This window comes from Carcharhinus amblyrhynchos, chromosome 28 (genome assembly GCF_965287045.1).
Source record: "Carcharhinus amblyrhynchos chromosome 28, sCarAmb.v2.hapA, whole genome shotgun sequence".
NCBI lineage: Eukaryota > Metazoa > Chordata > Chondrichthyes > Carcharhiniformes > Carcharhinidae > Carcharhinus > Carcharhinus amblyrhynchos.
In genome coordinates, this window is record NC_137351.1 from 7,934,592 (window position 1) to 7,948,024 (window position 13,433).

General features: G+C 44.7%; 1 protein-coding gene across 3 annotated transcripts in view; it reads right to left on the reverse strand.

Moving 5' to 3' along the window:
- Nucleotides 1–13,433, reverse strand: part of chd2 (chromodomain helicase DNA binding protein 2) — a 108,395-nt gene that overhangs the window by 9,637 nt on the left and 85,325 nt on the right. For all 3 annotated transcript variants that reach the window (XM_080214241.1, XM_080214240.1, XM_080214242.1), the window contains 7 exons: nucleotides 12,318–12,456; nucleotides 10,843–10,993; nucleotides 9,716–9,838; nucleotides 8,443–8,574; nucleotides 4,694–4,831; nucleotides 3,166–3,297; nucleotides 562–740 (listed from right to left, as the gene is read on the reverse strand). In XM_080214241.1, the coding sequence (XP_080070367.1) occupies nucleotides 562–740; nucleotides 3,166–3,297; nucleotides 4,694–4,831; nucleotides 8,443–8,574; nucleotides 9,716–9,838; nucleotides 10,843–10,993; nucleotides 12,318–12,456 (994 nt within the window). The remainder of the gene's footprint in view (nucleotides 1–561; nucleotides 741–3,165; nucleotides 3,298–4,693; nucleotides 4,832–8,442; nucleotides 8,575–9,715; nucleotides 9,839–10,842; nucleotides 10,994–12,317; nucleotides 12,457–13,433) is intronic.

Genomic DNA, 13,433 nt, shown 5'->3' on the forward strand with positions numbered 1-13,433 from the left:
TCAGAATGAATGGCGGAGCAGGCTTGAAGGGCCGAATGGCCTACCCCTACTTCAATGTGCTATGTTTAGAATTTTTACACCCAAGTTTATGATGGCACAGTGCTGTCTCACAGTGCCAGGGACCCGGGTTTGATTCTTGGCTTGGGTCACTGTGCGGAGTTTGCACGTTCTCCCCGTGTCTGCGTGGGTTTCCTCCAGGTGCCCGGTTTGCTCCCACAGTCTGAAAGACGTGCTGGTTAGTGCATTGGCCATGCTAAATTATCCCTCAGTGTACCTGAACGGGTGCTGGACTGTGGCGACTGGGAGATTTTCACAGTAACTTCATTGCAGTGTTAATGTAAGCCTACTTGTCATACTAGTAAGCAAACGTAAAGTTAAACACAGAATCACAAGCTGGAGATTTACAATCAGAGAACGTCAACAATCTGCAAATCTATTTCAATACAGAGCCAAGTTTACAGTAACATTCCCAATTGTGCCCAAGTTTAATACCACAAGAAGAATGAGACTTGACGGGTCATGGAACGATTTTAAAAACACAGGCATTAAGAACTGTTGTACCTTCTCCAGATCTTGACATGCTCAGAGTCTGTGTATGTTTTAAGGCACTCGCTAATCCGATCACCGATCTTCAGCAGGCAGCTGCGGGTGTGCTGGAGCTGTTCCTTCTCCGACAGTCCATCTTCCGGCTTGTCCAGCTGCTTCAGAGCTTTCTTCACCGGCCTCATCCGCTCCTTGCACTGGTTGAGAAAGGAGGGGAAAAAAAACCCATTTCCTTTACAGACGCTTCACGAAAGCGAAGGCACCATTCAGCCGTGCCACTTTCAACTCAATCACCTCAATTCTGGTTACTCAATGTGTAGTAAGTCTTTAGAAGTCCCTTCATCAAAATCCCTTTATTTACGACTCTAACAGGAGTACACAGAGTGCTATCGGTTAGCAGAGTATCTCTGGGGGTATCAGAGGAACTGACACTCTCGGTTAAGTACAAGACAAAGATTCCCTGATTGACCCATCAATTGGATCCTTAATCAGGGAGTTCATATTCCAATAGGCCAACCTGAATGACCTGATTGAAGTCATTACACAATGCACCCTCTTCTCATGGGAATTCTGACTCAGCAGTACCTCACTGAAGAAGTCATTATTTATTCAACACGAAATGTAAACGTGGGTTATCTCCTGGGGTTAAGCTGCACCTTGCCTGTAGCATTCTAACTTCCCAGCCAAAGCTAGATCCTTTTCTTGATCGTTGGTTTATTTAAAGAATGCAATATTACACGTCTACCTTAAACTGACTAACCTGGTGCCCCGACACAGCCAGTGAGCCCCACATTCTGTGAATGAATAAAAAACTTGGTAGACATCGATCTTAATCTAGTTATGATTGTGCTTGATTAATTAATCAACAGTGATGTGTTTTCCTTCTCAAACTGGCCATGCACATTGTGACATTTAGACTACATCTTGGGCCGCCATTTTTCCAAGCGGAATGCTAAAATAAGTTTTCTTCTGTTTATTAGAAGTTCAGCTTTACTGCATCATGACGCTTGGACTGGAGGCCAAGTCGCTGAATAATCTTATCTGGTGTGATCATCTGAAGCATCAAAGATGAAGTTTAATTGATGGACATAACACCTGATTACGTTACAGTGGCACGGCAGTTAGCTCTGCTGCCTCTTAGTGCCAGGGACCCACATTCAATTCTAGCCTTGGGATTGTCTGCTTGGAGTCTGCATGTTTTCCCCTTGTTTGCGCGTGTTTCCTCCGGGTGCTCTGGTTTCCTCCAAAGATGTGCAAGTTAGGTGGATTGACCATGCTAAATTGACCCTTAGTGTCCCAAGATGTGTAGGTTAGAGGGATTAGTGGGGTAACTACGTGGAGTTATAGGAAAGGGCCAGGGTGGAATCCACTGTCAGAGTGTCGATAGGCCAAATGGCCTCTTTCTGCACTGTAGGGGTTCTATGATTGATGGCAGATGAGAAGATATCATCAAGGGCTGTGTAAACAACCTGGAATTCTGTTTGACCATGCAGTCCCTGAGACAAGAACTGAAAAGAGCTGAGATGTGTTTTGGGAAAGGCAGTACCAGGCTGGAATACAGCCAGGATTTGGCTTAAAAAGGAGACTTGATGGGGCAGCCATAGTGGGATAGTCACCACTAAAGGCAGGAGGAAGGGCCAGGAAGGAATGACTGACCACAATATCCAGACATTAATCTTTCTCAATGATTTGGTAAAGTACGTACCAACTGGGGGAGCTGTATTGGGACAGGCCAAATTGGAGTTATTGTTTGTGTTTAAGCAAACATGTCTTTTTTTTCCTTCAGGTACATACAAAATGCTTCCTCCTTTCAATAAAACTATCATTCTTTTAATTTATTTTTCTCCTTTCATATATGCATTATCGATATCAACTGTTATATTGTCAATTTTCAATAAAATTGTTTAGGGCCTGGGATGGAACATTTAAGTTATGAAGGGAGATTGGATAGGCTTGGGTTGTTTTCAATTGGGCAGAGAAGACTGAGGGGCGACCCAATCGAGGTGCACTGAATCACGAGGGGCATGGACAGAGTGGATAAGGAGCAGCCGTTCCCCTTGGTCTGTCAGGAGGGGACACAAGTTCAAGGTGAGGGGCAGGGGGCTTGGGGGGTAAGGCGAGGAAAATCATTCTTACCTAGAGGGTGGTGACGGTCTGGAATGCGCTGCCTGGGAGGGTGGTAGAGGCGAGTTGCCTCACATCTTTAACAAGTGCCTGGATGAGCACTTGGCAATCAAGGCTATGAGCCAAGTGTTAGTAAACGGAATTAGATGGGAGGTCAGGTGCTTCACATGTCAGTGTAGACTCGATGGGCCGAAGGGCCTCTTGTGCACTGTATCACATTCTATAGTCCATGACAGTTAATCTTTTAAAAAATACATCAACATGTGAATGAACCTAACCTGACAGTGCTTGATAATGACTTTGATTTAGAAATGTTCCGTTCACCACCACTAATATCCTTCGCATATTAATCAGAGCAACGTTCATAAAACTTCAATGTTTCGAGATTAATTTACGCAACTTTACCTTTCCTTGACTCCGTTATTTGAAGGGAATTTTAAAACAGTAACTTAAAGCCCTTGCACACCGCTTCTCCTTTGTTCTGCTATGGTTACTTACAATGCTGAACGTTTCCTGGTCTAGCTCATCTTCGCCCTCCTCTCCAATCGGCACTGGGTCATTGCCTGCTGTAATATGGACTGGGCCCTTGGACACGGACTTCCGAATCTTGTCCTTAGCATCAGACTTTATCTGTTTAGAAGACAAGATGGAAAAAACGCTACACATAAAGAGAAGCCTTTTGTCCAAACTGACAAAACACAAAATACTGTGGATGCTGGAACTACTGAAATGAAGATGGAAACATACAGGTCAGGCAGCATCGTGGGAAAGGGAAACAGTGTTAACACTTCAGTTCACGTGGAAGATCATTAATCAGAAGTACTGATTGCTTTATTCTCCATTGGTGCTGCCTGAAACCAACAATACCTGAAAGTACAGTAAGAAGTCTCACAACACCAGGTTAAAGTCCAACAGGTTAATCTGGCAGTACAAGCTTTTGGAGCGCTGCTCCGAAAGCTCGTGCTACCAAATAAACCTGTTGGACTTTAACCTGGTGTTGTGAGACTTCTTGCTGTGCTACTCCAGTCCAACACTGGCAACTCCACATCATATTTCAAAGTAAGAACAAGAAATAGGGGAGGAGATGGTCTAGTGGTATTGTCGCCAGGCTATTAATTCAGAAACTCAGCTGGTGTTCTGGGGACCCAGGTTCAAATTCTGTCACAGCAATACAAAACTAAAATCTGCAATTAAGAATCCACAGATGACCACGAAACCTTTGTAGAAAAAACACACCTGGTTCACTTTGATAAGGGTCACCCGGACTCGAAACATCAGCTCTTTCCTCTTCTTACAGACCTCCTGAGATTTTCCAGCATTTTCTCTTCTGGTTTCTGGTTCACTAACTTCCTTTAGGGAAGGAAATCTGCCATCTTTACCTGGTCTGGCCTACATATGATTACAGAGGCACAGCAATGTGGTTGACTCTCAATTGCACTCCAAGGGCAACTAGGGATGTGCAATAAATGCTGGCCAGTCAGCAACACCCATGTCCTACAAATGAACTGAATGTGCCAGAGAACAGGGAGTGACGAGTCCATCCCTCTTCCTGTCTGAGCAGAGACACTAGTCATGATGTGGAGATGGTGTTGTCAGACTTCTTACAGAGAGACACTGGACCAGAACCCTTTCTTCAAACATGCTACATCTTCTAATCTCTGTACAGATGCATGTGTGAATCTCCCTACTCATGTCAAATAAATAAAGGCCAAGTTTCTGTTGAGATAGTCCAGCAGTTAGTTTTCTCAGAGCTACTAATTTGATTGTTCTTAGAGGGTTTTGAAAGAGGTGGAGAGGCAGAGAGGTATAGGGAGGGAATTCCAGAGCTTAGAGATCCAGACAACTGAAGACAGAGCCAGCAATGGAAGTGTGTTTAAAATTGGGGAGGCTGGAATTAGAGTGCTTAAAGACCTATCTTACATCATCCTTGTTGGCTTCAATACTCGCTGGGAAGTTTTGAGCTTGTGAACGGTGCAATGTAAATAAATGCCTCTGACCTGGTGATACAAGTCAACACACTACATACCTTGTCTTTCTTTGTCTTGGTCTTCTTTTTTCCTTTCTGCCCATCTTTCTCCTTCTTATGATCATCCTTCTCCTTGTTTTCCTTGTTGTCTTTCTTCTTCAGCTTTTTCTTCACGGGAGCTCGGTCCAAGCCTCCGTCCTGCAAGAGAACAAAGCGCCCCGCCCTTAAAATCAAACCTTTTAGGTGATACTGAAGAACACTGTCCTGATGTTTGGCAGCCAACATAATCACAGCTTCATTTATGGAGCCAGCACAGGTGGTGGCCATTCAGCCCATCACATCCACATTGGCTCTCTGTAAAGCAACCCATTTAGTCGCATCCAAAGATTATTTCCCTCAAATTTTGCACCAGGCAACCCAATGGTCTAGTGGTATTATCAGTAGACAATCAATGCAAAAATTCAGCTAATGTTCTGGGCATCAAATCCTGTCATGGCAGATGGAGGAATTTGAATTCAATAAAAAAAATCTGGAATTAAGAAACTACTGATGACCATGAAACCATTTTTGATCGCCGGAAAAACCCATCTGGTTAAATAACATCCTTTAGGGAAGGAGATCTGCCACCAGTTTGGTCTACATGTGACTCCAAAACCACAGCAACGTGGTTGACTCTCAACTGCCCTCTGAAATGACCTAGCAAGCCACACAGCTCAAGGAGAACTAGGGATGGGCAATAAATGCTGGCCAGTCAGTAACACCCATTAATAAATAAATGAATAAAAAATGTTGGGCCAAGTTGCTGCCTTTTGTGCTGCATCATTCCACAGCAATGGACCAGAAATATAGTGGTATGCCCATTCTCACCCAATCTACTGAAGATTAGACAGTGAGGTGGTGGAATGGACTGAAGGGGGCACAGTGAAGAGGGTTCTTGACTCAACATCACTGAACTAAAGATTGCTGGGCCAAAGTCTTGGAACTCTGTTCCTAACAGCACCATAGGAGCACTGTAACCATGCAGAATGCTAGCTTCAATAAAGCAGCTCCTTTGTTAAGATAATACACACTGATTTTGTTAGCAATGTCCAAATCCTGACAATAGAGTATAAAAGCTGCCGTCTAATGCTTCAGTTGTATAGAACGTTGGTTAGGCCGCATTTTGGAGTACTGCGTCCAGTTCTGGTAACCTTACTACCGGAAGGACGTGGAGGCTCTGGAGAGGGTTCAGAGGAGGTTTACCAGGATGTTGCCTGGCATGGAGGGGCTGGGTTATGAGGAAAGGTTGGAGAAACTGGGGCTTTTCTCCTTGGAAAGACGGAGGTTGAGGGGGGACATGATAGAGGTACATAAGATACTGAAGGGAATAGATAGAGTCAATAGTGAGAGACTGCTCCCTAGACTGGGTACAAATACGAGGGGTCATGATTTAAGGGTGAGGGGGGAGAGGTATAATTTGGATGTGAGAGGAAGGTTCTTTACGCAGAGAGTTGTGGGGGTATGGAACGCGCTACCGAGTAGGGTGGTGGAGGCAGGAACGTTGGACTCGTTTAAGGTTCAGTTAGACAGACACATGAGTGAAACGAGGATGGAGGGTTATAGTAGGGGCTATTAAATAAGGTCAGAACCTCGGGAGACACCGGAAATGCAGACTTGTAAGTTAACGTTTTTGTCTTTTTATTCTGCAGGTGGAGGTCCACCTCGTTGTCAAACGAGGGGCATGCACACAATGGGTCGTGCGTGGGCTGCTCTTGGAGGTTCCGGGAGTGGCATAGTACTTTGTGTTGGTGTGTGTGCTTGATCCTGGACCGGTAGACGGGTGCCGCAACAGCTCGGTGACTAGCACTGCTGGCTGTGCAGATACATGGATTTGGGCCTGTGTCTGTGGGAGTTTGTGCATTCTCCCTGCGGTTGCGTGGGTTTCCTCCGGGCGCTCCGGTTTCCTCCCACACCCCAAAGATGTGCTCTTAGGCTGACTGGTTTACCAAATTAACACTATTCTCCCCTGAATCTGGCTAAGTTAGGGGTTCCATTTGTAGACACGCAGGGTAGAATAGGTGTAGGGTGATGCGGCGGCGCGGGCTCGTTGGGCCAAAGGGCCTGTTTCCCATGCTGGGTTGTTCTTTGTAATAATTGTAAAAAAAATTAAATGTACAAACAAGAAATAGGCCATTCAGTTTCTCTCGAGCCATTTAATAGCATCATAGCTGATCTCATAGTGGCCTCAAATCTGCATCCCACCTACCCTCCCACCGTTTACCAATAATCTATCCACCTCCGTCTTAGAAATATTCAAAGACTTTGCTTCCATCGCCTATTCAGGAAGAGAGTTCCAAAGACTCTCAAACCTCCCAGTGAAAGAAAATTCTCATGTCTGTTTTAAATGAGAGGCCTATTATTTTGAAATAGCGACTCCTGGTTCTGGATTCTTCCATAAGAGTCCTTTCCACATCCATCCTGTCAAGACCCCTCAGGATCTTAAATGTTTCAATCAAGTTGCCATTACTCTTTTGAACTCCAACAGATACAAGCCCAGCCTGTCCCACCTTTCCTCGTAACATAATTCACTCATTCTAGTTATTAGTCTGATAAACCTTTTCAGAATTTTTTCCAGTGCATCTTACACTCTTAAGTGACCAATGCTCCACACAGTACTCTAAATGTAGTCTCACTAGTGCTACGTACCACTGACGTATAAACAAAGAACAAAAAAAATTACAGCACAGGAACAGGCCTTTGGCCCTCCAAGCCTGCACCGATCATGATACCTGCCTAAACGAAAACTGTACAGAGTCCGTTTCCTTCCATTCCCATCCTATTCATATATTCATCTAGTTGCCCCTTAAATGCCGCTACCGTACCTGCTCCTACCACCTCCCTAGGCAGCATGTTCCAGACATTCACCATCCTCTGTGTAAAAAACTTGACTCGCGCATCCCCTCTAAACTTTTCCCCACATATCATAAACCTATGTCCCCTAGTAGTTGACTTTTCTATCACAGAAAAAGCATCGGACTATCCACTCTGTCCATGCCACTCATAATCTTGTAAACCTTTATCAAGTCACCCCTCAGCCTCCAGCGTGCCAGTGAGAGCAGAACAAGTTTATCTAACCTCTCCTCGTAGCTAATACCCACCAGACCAGGCAATATCCTGGTAATCCTCTTCTGTACCCCTTCCAAAGCATCCACATCCTTCTGGTAGTGTGGGGACCAGAATTACACACAATATTCTAAATGAGGCCCAACTAAGATTCTGTACAGCAGCAGTACAACCTGCCAATTTTTATACTCAACGGCCTGGCTGATGAGAGCAAGCATGCCGTATGCTTTCTTGACTACCATCTCTATTTTTGTATTCAATTCCCCTCGCAATAAATGATAACATTTGATCACCTTTCCTAATTATTTGCTGTAGAATGCAAAGAGGGTGAATGACTTGGAAACAATGAAGTGATAGTATGCATGAATTCAACGAGAGGGGAGGTGATGGTGAATGTTAACCCAGGAGAGGCAGTAGTGATTGAAAGTCAAGTGCCACATTTTCAGTAGCAGGAACACCCAAATAGGGGGCCAAACGGCAATGCAGAAAATAAATCAATAAAGGACTAACCCAACATGGATTCTGAAAGGAATGAAACCAATGGGCTGAATGGCCCACCCTCATTCGATTTTCCTATGTATCTAAAACTGCTCATCAGTCTTGGAGCAACACAGGTTGATAAATCACCATGGCGACATTTTCCAGTTACATCTTCCTCACCAGTTAACATCAGAGAAAGCCTTCATTCAAGCACAGCCACAGCTCACCTTCACCTCTCCATCGTCCTCAGAAGCATTATCGGAAAGCCGAGGGGATGTGACATCATTGCCGCTTTCGTCCTTCAGCCTGGGGGCCTTGTTCTCTTTCTTCACCCTCGGTTTCCTTTTCTTTGGTTTTGTCTATTTGACAAGAAAGTAACTATTAAAAACTCCGTGGGCATCAAATGTGAACGAGCTCCCACATGGAGCTTGCTCACTGTCTGTCAAGTCAACGTGTAAGATTAACTCCCCAAATAACCATGCTCACTTCTGCCTCAGGGCTAACAGTGCGCTGATAAACAGAAGAGCAGCAATTTTCTCTAAGACGCTTAGAACTGACATGTGTCAGCTTGGCTTAATTGGCAGCAGTCTTGCTCGGGCAAGGAGATTGTGGGTTTAAACTCCACAGATACAAAAAAAAATCAAGGCTGATACTCGAGTGCAGTTCTGGAAAGATTGCTGCACTATTCGGAGTGTCAGACTGGATGAGATGTTAAATCACAGCCCTCATCATCATCTACCCACGTTTCCACTAATTGTTATTAATTCCTTGGCACTATTTGAAAGACCACGGAATTAGCCCAGTGACCTCCCTAACATGCACTAATCCCCCAAAGAAGATTAATTGATTAATCTTTCGTGTCTGTGGGATCTTGTGTTTGTAAACACATCAACCACTGCACTTCAAAGTAACAGATGTGAAGGAACCGTTTTGAGAGAATGGCAAGGTGCCTCATAAATTTTTCTTTGTGACTCTGCACAGACTATACTGGTATTTATCTGCCATCCAAACATGTCTTTCTATTCCTTTCTCCCTCATATACTTACCTAACTCCTCTCTAAATGCATCCATGTTATTTGACACATCAACAACGTATGGGAAGAGAGTCTGTACATTCATGTAACTTAAAATTGGGCAGCACAATGGCACAGCGGTTAGCACTGCTGCCTCACAGTACCAGGGACCCGGATTTGACTCCCGACTTGGGTCATTGTGTTTGGAGCTTGCACATTCACCCCGTGACTGCATGGGTTTCCTCCGGGTGCTCTGATTTCCTCCCACAGTCCAAAGATGCGAGAGTTAGGTTGATTGGTCATGAAAAGTTGCCCCTTAGTGGCAGGGGGATTAGCAGGGTAAATACATGGGGTTATGGGGACAGAGCCTGGGTGGGATTGTGGTCGGTGCAGACTTGGTGGGCTGAATGGCCTCCATCTGCACTGTAGGATTCTGTGATTCTAAAACGTTATTTTCCAAGCGTCGTTCCATGTCTACTTAACCAACCTCCTCTTCCTGCTTCAAAGCATCCTTCTTCAGCATGTCCTTCTTCAGAAGCTTGATTAGGTAGTCAGCTCTCGACTGGAGGTGCTTGGCTTGTGGCTTCCTATCAGGATCATCTGGCAGAATCTGAAGGAGTTAAAACACCCAAGATGTTCAACCAGGTATAGCTCAAACTGCAGGGCAGAGATAATCCAATCAAAATAATCTAGTTTTGATATTGTTCAGCTCCCTATGACCATTAGTTTTCAAACCTCTCAGGTAAACGGACCAAGATCTCAGAATTGTAATATATGTCATTTGTTTTCAAGTGCAAATGTCTTTCAGACATTCTTGCACAGCACTACACTGGCAGTATAAATCCTCACTCTTTTGAAAGTTTAGATGTATCGTGGCAGCAGTCTCGTTGAGAAAGGCTTTGCACCCTCACCTCTCTACCACAAACGCATGGATTTCCAAACAGAACTGTGCTCCCGTGGGAAGTCGATGAGTGGAAAAATCAGAGGCACAAACATTCATGAGGTTTTGTAAGTCACCTAAAGGCCTGAGTAGGCACAACACCAGGGAAGGTGTGTTGCGTACCTCAACAATGCCCAAACTTTTTTTCATGACTTTGTGCCTATTCGGTTGGGGCGGGGCGGGGGTGGGGTGGGGTGGATGGTGGTGGAATGTTAGTGCTGCTGAGTTGCTCATTTCAGTCAGCCTTTGTCAACATCACGCATTCTGCAAGTTAGTAACAGCACAGGTTAGCAGCTGAGTCAAGTTCCTCCAACCACGTGACACAGATGAACACCCGCTTCCAGCGTGGTATGATTCCAATTCCATGCCAGCCATGGTGTGGCCTCTTTGGACAATAGCGCCAACTGCGTGCTGTTGGTTCACGTTGAGTTTGGTCAAACTCAATTCACACAGGATTTGAGCAGCCGGCAAATAGGAGACTGCCCAAAACCCCCACAATGGTCGGGGCAAATCTTGACTTCCTGTGTTGAACCCACTACATCGTCTGGAGACCGAAAAAACCTTAAAGGGAGAGATGCCATACAGCAGCAGATATTTAATTGGTTCCCCTTTCCAATTAAGCCTGTATACAAAGCAAGCTGCAAATTTATTCAATGGAACGTGGAATGGCCTACCTTATTGGTAAGCTGCAGATCTGGGTCCATTTTAATCTGCTCCCAGTTGCTATAGCCACACTCATAGATCCCTATCAGCAAATTGGAATCTTCCTCCACACCCCAATCTGTGTCGAAATGTACAGCCTTCGCATGACAGGGTAAGCGGTACCTACACACCAGAAACAGTATGTAAATCACTGCACTTCGCAAAAGATAACATACAAACAGAACTCAGGTACGCAATGTCCATTTAATTGGGTCACAATCTACCAGGTCATTTCAGTTTAACTCTCTGACAACACTTACTCAACGCATGGAACAAATGATCAGGAAACAGTTCAACATGTCCATAAGCAGAAAACTGAGGGTAAAGTTAACCATTCTCCTTCTCATCCCATTCCGCAAGGCACTCATTCCTCACTGGGATGTAGCTCCTCAGGTGTCAGATACATTCCGACGCTTCAAACATCCCAGCACAAGCCTCAAACTTTGAATTTTCGCAGGCTATTCCGGCCATGGGTCAGTGTCACAACTGACCCCAAACCTGTGCTCACTCAGCTGCCACACTGATACCCTGAAGAGGAGTAGGGGGCCCTCACTGTAAAGCTGGCAACAATGGGGGCACTGATTATTCCCACTCCCTCAGCCCAGGGACACTATTGGCCAACTCCACGAGCTTAACAATGCATTGAGGTCAGCCAATGTTGGCACATACTAGTTACCAAAAGATGAAAGTTGCCAGATCTAACACTGGATGCATTAACCTGCTTCAATTTATTTAATACAATAGCATGTTTCCATTCTATCGCACTTACTTACCCTGCAGCAAGGGTCACGCTCAGAATTCCTCATGACACTTACTTATACACTGTCTACACTTCCTGTTAACTTGGCAAAGCAGCCAGCATAATTAAGGACCTCACGCACCCCGGACGTTCTCTCTTCCACCTTCTTCCGTCGGGCAAAAGACACAAAAGTCTGAGGTCGCGTACCAACTGACTCAAAAACAGCTTCTTCCCTGCATTAAGTTGATCTTTCTCTACACCCTAGCTATGACTGCAACACCACATTCTGCACTCTCCCACTTCCTTTTCTATGTAGTGTGCTTTGTCAGTCTAGCGTGCAAGAAACAATACTTTTCACTGTATACTAATACGTGTTGACAATAATAAATCAAATCAAAGGCAGTCATTTAGAATCTACAAAGAAACCTGCTCGGGTTTCTGCGAGCAAAGCCAAACATCTGGATTCTTCTTAATTGGCCTCACTGGTCATGTTTTCAAATAAATGCAACTAAACTCTAAATAACCACATCCAGTGCTTTAGTCACCACAGCTTTAAAGAGATAAGAGTTTCCCCCTTCATTGTGCACATGGTTTAATGCTTCTATCTTCATTACATCAAAGCCTACTGACAGTAATGTCATAGAAAATCCACTACTGGAAAACACTAATGCCTCAGTTATCTTCTGGACCACAAATTATTGAACTCACTTTTTTCTTTCCTCAGGGTCGGTGGGAATGGCTTTGTGTAAAGCCTCAAACTCATCTTCATGAATGAGAATCGATTTGACATTGACCTGGACACCAGAAACCTTGATGGTTGGTCCCCTCTTTTTCCCAGGACCCTTTCCTGCAGCATAATGAGTCCAAAAGTACAGTGTGTGAGCAGCAGTTAGAGAACCTGACACAGCCACTTTGCTCCTCTACCAAGGCAATTAATTGCGCTGTTGTATTGTTGCTTTGGATACAGTCTCTGTGGTTTTACCTGACGATTATTAAAAATCTTGGCCGGAATTCTCCAGCTGTTTATGCTGGTGGTGTAGCCCCGTCCTGGGGTTTCCTGCCAGTGTGGGGTAACATCAATGGGAATTCCCATCGACAGCGGTGGGACCAGAGAATCCCACTGGCTCCCACCGGCGGGAACCAGGCAGCTGGAAGGTCGGAGAACCCCACCCTTTCTCTGTGAGCGTTCCTTCTGAACGTCCCAAAATATTTTAACGTCTGCTCTGACTCACAATGAGTGAGCAACACCATCGATGGGCAGCTAGGTAAAAAATAAATCTCAGAAATCTCTCATAAACAGAGTGAGCCACACCCCGAAATGTTAAGTATGCAGGTCACTGATAGAATCTGCACTTAGGAAATGATTAAGTTCGGATAACAAACTGAGCAGAGGGCAATATGGTAAATGCCTTGATGATGGCTAAGGTTAGGGACAAACTGGTTCAAAAACGTAACAGCAAATTCAGTCAGTAAACAAGCTAAAGCAACTTGCAAACTAGAACTGTAGCCATCTGGAACAGATGGAAGTCAGACCAAGAGAAGCAAAGACACCAGCTGAGATGCAGTTGTACACAACTGTCAGCAATGTTTTTGCTAATCTGCTGTATGAATGATTGCAATCCAATCTCAATGCTGTGAACTGCTACGATGTATAATCTTTTTGACCTCAATCGGGCTGATATTTGTAAGTACATCAGACATATAATTTGCTTCTAGCCTGTATGTGCTATCAAGTATCAAAAAAAAAACCACAAATTTTTAATCTCGTGATAATCAGGGTAGTTTTGCCCAGAAGGAACTGACAAACCTTATGTATGACCCTGT